This window comes from Pezoporus occidentalis, unplaced genomic scaffold (genome assembly GCF_034315485.1).
Source record: "Pezoporus occidentalis ecotype Australia unplaced genomic scaffold, CSIRO_AGI_Poc_V1 ctg4, whole genome shotgun sequence".
Lineage (NCBI taxonomy): Eukaryota > Metazoa > Chordata > Aves > Psittaciformes > Psittacidae > Pezoporus > Pezoporus occidentalis.
Genome location: NW_026915724.1, coordinates 17,994,528 through 18,009,185, shown reverse-complemented (window position 1 = coordinate 18,009,185; position 14,658 = coordinate 17,994,528). Strand labels below are relative to the sequence as shown.

The following is a 14,658-nucleotide window of genomic DNA, read 5'->3' as shown; positions in this document are numbered from 1 at the left end:
AAGACTATTACTGGTAGTAGGAAGTTTGGAGAAAAAAAAATCATTAGAATTAAAAACTAATTATAAACATACAGTAAATGAGATTTAGGAAGATTGTGACTTTATCTTGTGGGCTGCTGTTCAAGTTGAGAATCAAATGAATGTGATTCACTGATTGAAGTCTGTGGGTTTGTTTGGTTTTTTTTTTTTGTTTCAAGATGCTCTTCTTTCTTCCTGTCCCCAAAGATTCGTTTTGGACTTTTTTTTTTTTGTTATCTTGACACTTGTGGGTTCTTCTTTTAATAACTTCAGGGTATTGTTGGAGTCTCGCCGTAAATCAAAGAAAATTACAGCAAGAGGAATCTTTGCAGGTGCCAGAGTGGTGCGAGGAGTTGACTGGCAATGGGAAGATCAAGATGGTGGCAATGGGCGTAGAGGAAAGGTAAAATTAAAACTGGTTTAAATAAGAAGATGCATTTCTGCATGCTCATGTAATGGTCTCAGTGGCCTTTCTAATTGTAGAGTAAAAATATAAGCATTAAAGTTAATATTTTAATTTGCTGGGCATTTTTTAATCATCTTCTGTAATGCTCAAGTCTTTAGAAAGAAGAGGGGAAGTATACTGTGACTGGGTCTTTTAAATTTCAATGTACCTTTTTTACAATGCCAGCACAAAATTTTTCAGACTACTAAATTTTCATCTTGGTGGTTTTGCTAAGGGTGGTTTGTAATAACATTAAGATCTTTGGCATATTTCAGCATTAATAGAGAGCTAGTATAGAAATATAACTGTCAAGAATATCCCTTTCTGGTCATCACCGCATTCTGTAGTCTTGTTGCTCGTGGGTCAGGACATTTGTATAACTCTTGCTCTTGGTTTTCAATGTTTGCACCATAGATTTTGGAGGGTTTTTTTTAATATAATAATCATATGGACTTTTCTAGTTTAAATCAAAAGTTCTGCGCGTGTTGGATATGGGTATTAGATTACTGGCTTATGACATTATATGACTGGTTTTAATGTAGTTGTATAACAAAGTGTTTGGATTTATTGAATATTGCATGGAATGATAGGTTGCTAATCATGATCTTTGCAAATTTTCCATTTACAACTTACACTGAGAACTAATGAAGGTTTATTACAAGTATGAACATACAGCAGGAAGTGTAAAATATACTATGACTTTTATTACCAAATATGAGATGTTCTAGGTGAATTGGATGCACTTGTATCTTGGTGAACTAGTGGGTTTTGTTGCATTTTGTTTTAGAACACTTAAGCAGCATTTAAAAGGTCAGAAGTTCCTGGATAAGATACTTAGCCTATTTTATAGCCTAGATATTTACAGAAGCTTTAGGACTTTTGGGGATTTCATTTTGGATTTTATTAAGAGGAAATACTAAATTTAGATTTCTTAGAGCAAAGGCCCTTTACAGGCAGCTTTTGTTCCATCTTGATTATTTACCCCTTGCTTGTGCCCTTGAATTGGGCAAGATATTTTGAGATCTGTGAAACTTTGCAGAATGAGTCTTATACTTCATTGTCTGATTTTTGTACTGAACTTGAATTAGTGGGATTGTTTGCAAGCTGAAAATTATATATAAGGCATATAAATGTTTGCAAAGAGGAGAAGCAGATAGTAAATAACTGGAAAAGATTTAAAATAAATACAGATAAGAATGAAGGCAAATTCTGGAAATGCATTTTCTTTTTAATAATGAAATTTTTTCGTGATTTGGTGCATGGCTTTATGATAACAGAAATGTCAGGGAAAGTCCTTTTCACTCTGCTTTTGTACTGTTGAACAGGTTGGCTCTGGAAATAAAACATTGTCTTCTAATGTAGCGCACCACCATCAGGCTAATGCAGGTTAAACTAGGTAAATTGAAGCAATTAAAATAGTTTTTGTCCTGGTTTTTGTAGTTAAATGCTGCTTCTAATAAGAAGCATCATAAAATAAATTTTTACAGTTCATATTTTGTTTTCTATTTATGGAGTTAGATGGCCTACCAAATATACAAGAGAGAAATAGGCCTATAAAGTACCTATACAGGCTGCCATCTTCTTAAGATGGGAACGCTCGTATCAAACAGAAACCAGCTTCAGAATAAATTGTATTAAACTCACTGGAACTGCTGTATCCTGAAGTATTCTGGAGAGATGAATGAGGTTTTAAGTCCAAATTGAGTTTCTAAGTCTTTGTTCTACAAGCAATTTTCTTATTTTTAAAACTGAATAGGTAACTGAAATCCAAGATTGGAGTGCGTCAAGCCCGCATAGCGCAGCATATGTTCTTTGGGACAATGGAGCTAAAAACCTTTACAGAGTTGGCTTTGAGGGCATGGTAAGTATAAAAGAACACAAAGGGTAAAATGCATGGTGGGGGAAGGGAAGTAAGGATAACTCATTGTGCTTTATTATCCTGCTTTTGTAATATCCTTTGTCAGTTTGCATGCTATTAGTCAGGTCATTGTGAATACAGCTGTATGGATCATGCATATGTATTAGTAAGAAAGTCTGATCTGGGAATTTATAAGACCTGTGAGTAACTTCAAGTTAAGGGCTGCTTTTTGCCAGTGTGGTAAATGTTTATGTTGCATGCATGATTATCTTACTGTGCTACTGTTGCGCTTAAAACTCAGAAAAGAAGGTTAGTTATGAAGTCTTTAAAGACCCTATTTGTTTAACTCCTGAACTCTTCATTTCAGGTCAAAATTTGGTGTGATTACTGCAGTATTTTAAATTACTTGCAACACTCAGAACCCCCTTGAGAGCATTTTTGTTTCGTCAGTGGAAAGGTGTTGAATTAAGTTACAATCTTGATTTGTTTTAGCACTATATTTTTCACTTCCTAGCTTCTACAGCTTCTTCTGCAGCTTTAGAGAGAAAATGGGTGAGACTGCAGCTTAAGTGCCTTCTGTTGCTGGGTTTTCTTATCCTAATGTGGGTCAGGGAAGGGTTACTTTGATTATCAACTGCTTTACAACATCTTAATTAGCATTTCTTTGCATGATTTTTGTTTGATTTTGCAGAGGAAAATCATGTTAACATTGAAGTGTCATCTTGTCTGATGTGTATAGTAAAAAAATGTTAAACAATGGCTAGTCAGCTTACTGTGCCTTGTAGCCTTACTTGAAATAGAGTTTATTTTTATAGTAAAAATAAATACTAAATATCACTTTTGCAGTAAATACATATTTTAGCATCAGGTTTAAAAAAACCAGACATCTTTAGTGCAGGTCAGCTTTTCTGATGAGTGAAGATGCTAATGATAAGATATAAGTCAATATTGAATTACGTGCTTCATGGCCTCCTTCTCCCCTCTGAGTTCTGAAGAAAATTCTCTAAATACTGGCAAAAGGGAAAGAAAGTTACATATAGTATTTTGTAGTGTAATATGATTAAACCAGTTGTTGGTATCTTCTGCCTTGTATTTGGCTGTGAGGCATGGAAAAGGAACACGATTACAAAATGTAGATAGAATAAGATACAGATTGTCTTTTTGTTACTGTAATTTCAGTTACTGTGTTAAAATGTGTGGGCTGCATAAGTAGGAGTGCCGTGGAATCATTAAAGATTCCTTCTGGCCTCAGGAAAAAATATGTTTAAGATAAGTTAAATTCTGTTCTGAATATATATTCCCATAATAAGAAAAAATATATTTATTATTTGTAAATCCAACAATATTCTGTTGCCAAACTTGCCACACAAGGAAGTGTTAAACATTTCTAGACTGCTTGATTTATTTCTGAAGCTGTAAATTTCAATAGATAAGTGTGGTTCTTCCCACAAGACTCGGACAAACAGAAATATTAGGTCAATCATTTAGTTAACAACAAAAAATCTCTAAAATGTATGTGAAACTACATACATGTTATATATATGGTAATATATAAATAATATGCATACATATATATAAAAGAGTAACTTGATGCTTTATATGTAGTGTTTACCTAATTGTAATCCATTCCTACAATAATTTTATCTTTGTCAGAGACTTCTATCAAACGAAGTTTTCACTCCAGACAAAATGGGTTGTTGGATATCTGTGACAATCATTTAAATGTAATACTGAATTTTGTAACTGATTAATTGCTGGCTATGTGTACAACTCATTATGGTTATTTACTACTATTTATGTGCTGTTATGTAAAACTGAGTAATAGACAGTCACAAAATTCACATAAAGTTGGGGCAAACTTGTTTTGAGACTTACAAATTGGTTAAGAATGTCAGGAGAATGTGGAATCAACAATACTGAGAGTGTGTACCCATGTAAATACAGCTGGGAAGAGACCCCTTACTTGCAAATGACTAACACTTGACTCATGCAAATAGAGTTGATTAAAGAAACACAACTCATTATTGTAAGTTGGGGTTGCTTGTTTGATAGCTGACAGGCTGCATCTGGTCCTCAAAATTAATCTATCTGGCCTGCCAGCTTTTCTTTTGGAGTGATGAGAATTGGCTGGTGGGCAGCAGGTGCTGGCTGAAAACTTGCATCTATTTGTGGTCTGATGTTTAGAGTTTTTATCTGAGTTTGTTCTTGCTGTGTTTACATATAAAGTGGTTGACAGAGGTGCATCTTGTCTTTCTTTGTGAAGCCTGGCATTTAAATCTGTGACTTTCTTCTGCCACAAGGCCACAATTTCCCAAATTAAAATCTGTGTTTATGATGCTCATAGGTTGAATAGCATGTTTGCTACATCTGTAGTGGGAATAAATTGTTGACTAATATGGTTACTGATGCTGTTTGCCTTTCATCTCTATATGTATTCAGATTCTAGAGCCAGACTGAGCTGTTAGCCACCTTGGCTGCTTTAGAAGCATGTGAACATGGCCTTTTGCAATGAAAAGATAACACTATGTTGGAATTGGGGGGTCCATGAGAAGGCTATGATTTAGCTTTTTGGACTTGTTTCTAGTTTTTATTTTTTTGTATCGCACAATAGAGGATGTACAGCTGGTAACTTCTGTTGGTTTTCAATAAATGTTATAGTCTGCTACTTAGGATGATTTTGCTATGAAAACTTCAAGTAACAGTTCCATCAGCAGATGTGCTCTAAATCAATTTAATTATTTAGGAATTGTTTTTTTTTGCTACCAATTTTTTTTTTTGCCCTGTACTACTTGCTTTTTTTTTTCTGTGATTAACCTCCTCATCTTGTTTTTCATTATGAAGGACCTTGCTTTCTCTGTGAAGTCTCTGAAAGAAGTAGCTGTACTTATAATCCATCATTGTCTCAGTAATCTGTAAGCCATCTGTGTTTGTGTACTTCTTTTCCACGAATTTTGAATGGTTGAGTGCATAAGGGAAATCAAGAAGATTCCTTCCCCTTGTGTTTTTGATGTTACTTTAAACTGTCTTTTCCTGTTTGACAACTAATGTCTGTTCATCAGTATTTATTTGGGTTACCCTAACAGATAATCCTTGAAATTGCTCAAGAGGATTTTAAGAATGATTTACTAAAACTCTTTTTTAAATAAAACCAAGGTAAATGTCTTGGCATACCAGGCGTTGCAGGTGTTATGAAACATATAGAAAGATGCTTTCTGCTGCAGTTACAACTGTCAGATCTGAAATGTAAGTTAAACCTTCAGCACTTTTAGTTTGTCCCCTGTATACTCAAAATGAGGGGTTTAGGAAAGAGCAACAGGAATTTTCATTATCTTTTTAGTTTAGTGTCCTGTTGCTTCTAGGAGCTAATCAAAACTGGTTTAAAACACAGATGTGAATTTTGGCTGCTTTTTAGACATGCAGCGGGTGTTTTTTATTACATTACTTGCAGTGTGGCCAGATTTAGGTGGTTAGTTGTTTGGAAATCCAGTGCAGAATTAGTTATTTACGTATACTATATGCATTTATTTGCACTTGTCAGCAGACCTTGCTTTTTTTGTCTTGTTTGCATAGTCTTATTTCTTTACGTTTCTCCTATAGTTGCAACCAAGCCAAGTTTTTCATCTCTCTGTAACTGAGTTGCTTAGAAGCATATTTCTGTTAACCAGAAACATACTTAGTGATCCTTTCCAATGTTGTTATTTACAGTATTAACCCACAAGGAAGACTTCACAATGGTCCTCCTTAAAAAAAAGTTACACATGGAAAAGCTTTATAAGTAACTATCATCAGTAGACCGTAAGATTATAAGTAGTTCACTCAGGATTTGCCTGAGGTCTGATTTCTTCCGTGGGAGGCTGTTGCTTAGTTTTTATACCTCACACCTCTCTGTCATTTCAGTCACTTTCTACACCATCTTCTACTTTCTCCTTTTATTGCTTTCACTTTTCTCAATTTCTTGAAATTGAAAGTGGTTTGAGTTCACTAAATTTGAAATACAGCATTTCTTATAAACTTTTTAGCTAAGCTTACAAATTTATCCAGTTCTTGTTGTCTTAGCCAGGTGAGAAAGCAGCATGCACTAGGCTTATTTCCTTGCCAAAAGCTGTTGAGAGTTTGAAAGACTTAAAATGACCTTTAAAGTGTGTATTTGTTGCTACCTCAAACACCTGCAGCTGTGGCACAGTTCCTGCCGGTATATCTAAGATCTGTATTAATTTCTGTCCTGGTATTTGCTGCTAGTGTCAGATGCTGTTTCAGTGTGTCTGGATCGAACATTCTTCTTTTCTCAGCAGCACACCTAGTTTTCTTACCAAGCATGTAGGCTCCCTGGTTTTAGTGAATGGCATTCCATATTGATTTGAATAACATAGTAGGCAGCTGCTCCTTCAGCACTGTTTTCCTCTTCGAGGTCAGGGATGATAGCACTTTTACATCATCTGCCAACACTGCTGACATTGCTGTAATATACTTTGTTTTCTTCTCTGAAGTTTTTATTGCAATGAAATTTTTGCTGATTTCTAATGGTGTAGTTGGATGGCAAGTCAGAGCAAACTGTTACATTTCTCATTTGACTGAGCAGATTATGATCTTTGTGTAATCCAGTCACATACAGCTGGAATGCAAAGAGTTTTCCAAGCAAGTCAGAAGGTAGATGCTAGAAGAACAAAGTTCTCCACGTGGGCAGAACGCATTATTACCCACTGCTCATGTGCATCAGCTGTTAGTACTGGTCTGAAGGTCCTGCTGTGTGATGTTTTATGCCTATGCTGTTCCTTGAGTTTTCATTATAATGATTCCCTCCTTAACTGGGGGCTTCAATCTCTTCTCTAACTATGCACAAATTCCTCAAAATCCACAACTTGTTTTTCTGTTTCTTGAAAGAATCCTGTTCAGGATTCATTGAATGATTTTTCCATCAACTTACTGTATAAAAGCTTGTTTTGCTTTCACTTTGCACGTTTGTTTCCACCGTGTATTTACACCCAGCCTAACAGTTCTTTTTCCACACAGTGTCACCTTGAGTTTAAAACTTGCACTTTTAACATCTTTTGTGCTTCTTTACATTCCCTTTTGCACTTGTATGTCTCATCTCCAAACAGTCTGCTGTTTCAATCCGTTTAGAAGACTCATGGCAACAAATATAACTTGTAAAAATCCTGGTGGGTTTCTCTAAAGTGTGGTACAGCAGAGGCTGCCGAGTGAGCAGAAAGCTGGCAGCAACAGGTGTGTTTGTGTTGCATCTCACTCCTGCCGCACAGTCCTCAGGGGAGGATGACCAGTAGCTTACCACCACCCAATATTTAGCTTAAACTGCTTGGGCAAAAAGAAGACTTGTTTTCTGATTAAACAGAGTAGCAGAGTGCTAGAAGTAGAATTACAGTTGCTTACCCAGCTTTCCTGGTACTGAAGAACAGCTAAATACAGTTTCCTATCTTAAACCCCCAGTGTTTGGTTATGTTTCTTTAAGACATCTGCAGGCCTTTGTCATGTTGATGTTACTTAGTAGCGCTGTTTGCAGGGTTGCTGAAAGAACTCTGCTGTATATACAGGTTTATACTGCTTTATCTGTGTCAGTGCTTCGTCCTTCTGTGTGTTTTCTGTCCTCAGTAAGCACGTTGCTCTGCTTTTCTGTGGCACTCTAGGTCAGACTCTTGTTTTACTCCTTAGCAATCTAACATTCACTGCATTATGTAAGTGAAGGAAAGACAGATGTGAACCTGAGGTTGAACATCAAGCTACCACTTAGTTCTACAATGACGTATATCATCATGCTCCAGAAATAAACTCTGCAGGGCACAGTACAGGCAGGGTAAGAAGGGAGTGCAGGTTTGTTGGTTTCTGTTTGTTGGTTGTTTGGGGTTTCCTTGGTTGTTTTTTGGTGTTTTGGTTTTGTGTTTTTTTGGGGGGGTTCTTTTTGGTATTGTTTGTGGGGTGTGCCCCCCCCCCCATACAATTTAAGGCATTTTAACATGTTTCCTAATAATTTCTGTTGCAAGATAGTAATTAGCCTTTTTAGTTAGTATTTTATTTCTTCTGCTAGCTTTTAGCCAACAGCCTGCTTTGTACATTAGCACTTGCTGTAGTGCAGGTGTTTGTTTTTTTTTCCCCACGTTTTGCTGGGCTGGGAGAATCATTTAGGAGCCTCCCATGCTCTAGCTTAAAGCTTTGAAGAATGTGAAAATGGTTCTTGCCTGTATACCCGTTTTTGACTCCTGCACAGACAGCTGGTTGTTGCATGACACGAAGAGTTTGTATTCAGCGGGTAAGACCAAGTGCTCCCGGCCACATTAAATCTCTGTTGGTTTGGAGGAATGAATGAGGTTGCCATCTGGGACGATCAGCGCAGCCCCTTTGTGTTGGCCGAGTTAAAGCCGGCACCTGCCCACCGGGTGGCAGCATTTTGTTGCAGGCCTGCTGCTGCTGCTGAACTGAGCAGACTTTCTCTCATGGCTCAGGGTTTGAAGGGCAGCTAAATCTCGTTATTGTCGTCTGACTGTTTTCATCACCTTTTCAGACGGTGGGGGTACATTCTGTGTAGATGAGGGTGTAGATCAGGATGAACACCGAGTTTTGTATTGTTTCTGGCTGCTTAGCAGTTAGAGGTCACTGAGGTCATAATTGTGTTCAGCAGTGTCTTGATGATTTGTAGCACTCGAGAGTTTTAATTTTAATCCTTTTGCAGGAACACAGTCTGATGATAAGTCTTGGGTGTGGGGAAAAATGATTGTTAAAGTATTTGTTTGGTTCTGGTTGATCATATCATAACCACCACCTGTCCTCTGTTTCCTCCCCCATCCCATAGACTACTCTGACACATTTTGCAAACGGTTTCCCATCTCCTTCCCAAGTCATTGTACACATGAAATGCCCTTAGTTTAGTGAGAATTGTTCCATAAGGAGCAATAGCAGATGGCAGCCATTTGGCTTTAAGGATTACACAGGAAAAAAAAAATAGAGGAAAAGAGAATTATAGTAACTCTGCTGACTTTTTGAGTAGTTGGTTATCACACTTGAAATGTCTGTTTCTCTGATAAAGTGGAAGGGTGAGCTTTAGAACCCTTGTCTTTAAAGAGATCATGTTTAGCTCAGCATATTGTTTGAGCTTTTTTTAAATGTAATATCCTTATGGTTTGTGTGTTCTTATTTGGAAATTCTTCCTTTTGTAGAATCTGGGTGCCAGGTTTTCTTCTCCAAGTTAAATATGTATCTGTCAAAAAGGGTTGGGAAGAAGGGGCAGCACTGGCAGGCATTAAATAAGTACAGGAAAGGCTGTGGCCTCGGGTGCTGACTGCAGATAGTTGTTTGTGGGGATTTTTTTGTTATTGCTTTTTTGATTCCTTGCTTGAGTTCTCAGACATTTTAGAACTTCATAGCACAATACGAAGGAGCATTGTGTTGTTTTAATACCTGCCTTTGAGTTAAAAATGTCTCATCCTTTCTAGCCTTTTATATTGGTAAAGGTTATTAAAATCTTGAGAATATTAAAGCTGATAGACTGGAAAGTATTTGAGATTATATGCATCACTAATGAATTCATGGGACATAGTTTTTTGTACACATAATTTTAAGCTTTTCTTAATTGAGTACGTTTAAATTCTAATTTCATTGATTTATGTTAATCTGGAGACTGATTCAGTGAGGACTAAAGTTGTCTCAATCTCTCTCTGTAGTCTGACCTGAAATGTGTTCAAGATGCAAAAGGAGGCTCTTTCTACAGGGACCATTGTCCTGTGTTAGGTGAGTGGAAGATAAAGCCAACTTATCTTGCTGTGTGTTAATTATATTTAGTCTGGATTTCTTTCTTTTTTAAATGTCACCTGAAAGTGATGTGTGAATGTCACTTACTAGTGAAACGTAAATGGTAGCATTTCTCTGCATTAATGATAAATAGTAATGCTTTTCTAAAAGTATTTGGTATCAGTGCCAAGTGGATGGCAAGGGAGTAATATATTTTGTCACGTTTTCACCATATTTCTGGAGAGGCACAGCTGTGCATTCTTAGAAGACTCTCAGGTATTCAGAGGTACTTTATTCGTTTTGGTTCTTGCTTTAAAAATACAGGTCTGTGTTTTCTGCACGTAGCTTACTTTTAGGGTGGTACCATATTTGAATGCATGAATATTAATCAGTAAAGGTAGCAGGAGACTATTCTTTGTTAAATTCTTCCCCTTCCACTAATTAAGTTGCTCTTAATGGATGATGATGAGCTCAGTTCATCATTCTTGCCACGTTACTCTCCATCATCTCAGTCTTACTCTTTGTTTGAACATCTGTCCCTTTTATTAGCCTTCTGAACGTAGTTCAGAGATATGTTCATGCTGTGAATTTAAATGTATGCTTGCATTAATAACCTAGAAGGTTATTTTTGAAGCTTTGTGATATTTGAAGTAGAGTGCAAATAATAGTCCAGCAGGAGCCTTACTAATACAGAGTAGGATGTAGTGGGATCTTCTGTAGTTCTCTGCCGGTTTATATCTCTTACTTTCTTAGACTTCCATGTCTCATCAAAGCTGTGTCTGGGATGTTTGCTGTCTAAGTTTTATATCTAGTTAGTTCCATATCAGCAGCTTTTCTGAATAATTAATCTCTGACATTGTCCTCTGCAGAAGTGGCTGTTTGCGTGTTCTGTCTGTGTTACTGTGAAGGTCAAGGGTGTAGACTGAAAACACCGTTCCGTCTACAGGTCCTCTAAACAAAGACCAGAACAGGAAGAAGTCATTGGGTGGTCATAGAAGTCAAAGTCTAATGAACATGAGGATTTATGTATTCATGGCCATGTTTTATTTCTCAGCAGTTTCTTTTTTCAGTAGTATCAGATTCTCTTTTTTTGCCATTCTGCAACCTGGAGATTTTTAGCACTGCAACTAGTGCTGCCAACATCTGGTATAACTTTCAGGCTCTGGAATTAGTTGCCTTCCGAATAATGTTGTTGGGTTTTTTTTCCTCTGTGTCAGGCTATTTGTACTTCCTCATTATTACGTTGCAAGGGCTCTTTTTCATTATTAACTTTTGCTTGGAATAGGAAAAACAATTCAAAACCACTTTCTGTGGACCTTCTGCTTATCTTTCAGCCTCTGAGTGGCCGATAGATGGCACTTTGTATGTGATGCTCTCAAAGTTATCAGAGCTTTTGTGTATCTAGATGTCTAATGCTATGTGATTACTACCATACAAGTAAGAGCCCAAAGCGGAGCCTGTCACGAGCATTTAGCATCTGCCAGTGTCACTGCTGTTTGCCTTGAAAATTTGACAAGAAATGCGTATTTCCACAGCCAGAAGTTCAGAGTTATTTTTTTACCTGTTCGCTTCCTTTTACCTGTTGGCTGCTACAGTTGCAGACATTGAGTCTCAGAAATTAACTTCTGTTCTTTTAATTGCATGAAAAGTTCATGTGGTCTTGTAAATGTTTTCTACTTACTCTGTTTCAGGTGAGCAAAATGGTAACAGAAACCCTGGTGGGTTGCAAATAGGTGACCTTGTAAACATTGACCTGGACTTGGAAATTGTACAGTCCTTGCAGCATGGCCATGGAGGATGGACTGATGGCATGTTTGAAACTTTAACGACAACTGGAACAGTTTGTGGCATTGATGAGGATCATGACATTGTAGTACAATATCCAAGTGGCAACAGGTTTGTTATATAGCCTTCATCATTGATTCTCACAAACTTTCTTTGCCTCCAGCACTTATGAGTGATCACTTGAGGCCAGAAACATTCTGTTCTCCTTTTGTGTCTGTTAAGACTTCCTTGAGAATTTTTATATTCCTGTGTAAGGAGGACTTACCTTTAGTAGGAAAAAGAAGCTTGTTGCCTCTCTCACGTGGTGAAAATTTTGCAAAGTAATGCAAACTAAAGCCGTTTTCCCAGCTAACACAAGCTGAAAGTGGCTTTGCTTCTGAATGTCATAACTGCAGAGCCAGTGAGAGGAGCTGCTCTGCCTTGTGGCTTCCTCCCTGACTTTGTCCTTCATGGAGGTTATCTGGTGCTTCTCAACTAGATCAGATAACTGAATGAAAGTCAACCCCAGACCAAATGGCACATAAAGGAGACATCACTGTATGCTATATATTAGAATATGACTTGGCATAAAACCAGCTAAATTCCTCTAAACCAGTAAAATTTATAGTACAAATTAGGGTAGCTTGGTTAAAAATTGAAGTGTATCTAGACCATTTAATTAAAGAGTATTTTTATAACTAAATGTTGCAGCTTCTGACCTAGGTGGGAGAAGGCAAAATGCCGTGTTGTTTCCTGACAGTCCAATTCTTTATGAGGCAGCTTGGATCTTTGCCTTTTCAATCAGAGTTATCTCCTTCTCTCCCTGGAAAAATAAACAAATTGTGTAGCTGCTTTCAGGACTATTACATTGCTGTTTGTTTGCTTCCCCTTCGGCAGGATGTTTCTGTGTTGCTTTTACAAATGTAGATCTCTGAAGATTACCCTGGAAATATTCAACTAATAAGCCACAAACAATTTTCTGGACAAAAATAGTTAATGACAACTGTGCCATAGTATCCAGTTCTAGAAAGTTTGAAAGCATAAAAGCAGAATCTTGTCCAACAGATGGTTTTTAAACACATATTTAACTTTGTTTGTTTCAAATGTATTTTAAATGATTCATCGTCTAGGTGGACGTTTAATCCAGCTGTTCTCACCAAAGCCAATGTTGTCCGAAGTGGAGATGCTGCTCAGGGCGCAGAAGGAGGCACCTCTCAGTTTCAAGTGGGTGATCTTGTTCAAGTATGCTATGATTTAGAGCGAATCAAGCTTCTTCAAAGAGGTCATGGAGAGTGGGCTGAAGCAATGCTTCCGGTAAGTAGTTGTATGTTTTGACTCATGAAATGATAGAACTTGTATAATATTTCTAATTATGATTTTTAATAATACCTGAAAGTTATAAAAGTCAAGTTGATTTTTCTCTTAAGTTAGAGAAGGTATATTTTATCAAACATGGTGGTTACTACGTGCTTGGTCAGATGCAGTAATCTGCTTTGCTTGATGAAACTTAGCTAAAGGTATTAGTGACTTCATAAAACTTGTCACTTATTATGAAACATTCAGATTTCTAAATATTTTTAATATTATTTGCATTTGATGTTTTCTGTCATGCAGACTTTAGGTAAAGTTGGTCGTGTTCAGCAGATTTATTCAGACAGTGACTTAAAGGTAGAGGTCTGTGGGACATCTTGGACTTACAATCCAGCAGCTGTCTCAAAGGTGGCATCAGCAGGATCTGCTATAAGTAATGCATCTGGTGGTAAGTTTGAAGAATAATCAAGTATTTTTGTTAAAAAATAGTTAAGTGTCAGCATAAGTTTGTATGCAAGGTTAATAATACTTGAACTTGGAGCTCGGCTAATTGATGTTATGGCTTTGAGAAAGATAAAAGAAAAAGCTTGCAGTTGCTATGGAGATGGTGGTTGTTACTGTGCTAAGATGCAAACATTCCAAACTGAAGTTGGGTTTCTGTTTAGCCACAGTGCAGATATGTCTTTGGAGGTCTCCAAGAACTTTAACATTGAAGTGATTGGCTTCATGAGACCAGAATAGAGACTAAGGCATGAGGAGAGTGTTGCTGGCTGTAGCAAGCAGACCCTTTGTTTAATAGGTAGTGTGGGATAGCAAGCATAAGCAAGGGATCTGTTGCAAGCAGTTACTCCGGATAATAATATTTCCTTTAAATTTTTGTCTTAAAATTTAGTCAGACATCCTTTGACTAATTGCAGTGGGACTTTTTTGTTTGTGTTTATGTAATCACACTTTAATTCTGTTTAACCTGTTCTCATTCATCTAATAGCAAGGCAGAAAGACTATGTAATGTGCTTTATATTTTGTTGGCTGTTTCACAGGTCAGTTAAATTAGAATGCTTTTCCTCTTTTAAATTTTAGAATGCTTTTCCTCAACATACCTAGTTGTTTTTTTCCTTTTCACATATTTGCTTTAATGCCAAGAAACCTTTCTACATAGTTTTCTAGACTTTTTCTTAGGGAGGCATATATATGGAGTTTTCTGCAATAAAGACAAAGTCACAGTGACCATAAAACTAGACAGAAGAGTAATATGACGTAGTGCTTCAAATTAGAGGGCAGGATATACCGTAGAAGACTAAAAAGCCTCATATCAATATGTAAATCCAAGTTTTTTTACCTGGTCCCCACCCTTATCTATTTTGTGGTAGACAAGCTATTTGTGCTTCAGTCAACTTCAAAGTGTCTGGTGTGACAGTTTTTGCTGTCTAAAGGGTATTGGAATGCAGCACTTAGAGCTGAATAATAACTTACAGCTGCCATTTTGTGGTGGTTTATGTATTAGTATGTACATGCCTTTAGACAC

The 14,658-nt window shown here is 37.0% G+C and overlaps 1 protein-coding gene across 4 annotated transcripts in view; it reads left to right on the top strand.

Annotated features, from left to right (window-relative positions):
• MIB1 (MIB E3 ubiquitin protein ligase 1) overlaps positions 1-14,658 on the top strand; it is a 70,558-nt gene that overhangs the window by 13,635 nt on the left and 42,265 nt on the right. For 3 of the 4 annotated variants that reach the window (XM_062632849.1, XM_062632848.1, XM_062632847.1), the window contains exons 3-8: positions 292-421; positions 2,220-2,324; positions 9,992-10,058; positions 11,750-11,954; positions 12,953-13,136; positions 13,437-13,581. In XM_062632849.1, coding sequence (XP_062488833.1) covers positions 292-421; positions 2,220-2,324; positions 9,992-10,058; positions 11,750-11,954; positions 12,953-13,136; positions 13,437-13,581 — 836 coding nt within the window. The remainder of the gene's footprint in view (positions 1-291; positions 422-2,219; positions 2,325-9,991; positions 10,059-11,749; positions 11,955-12,952; positions 13,137-13,436; positions 13,582-14,658) is intronic. The other variant, XM_062632851.1, reaches the window with a different exon arrangement.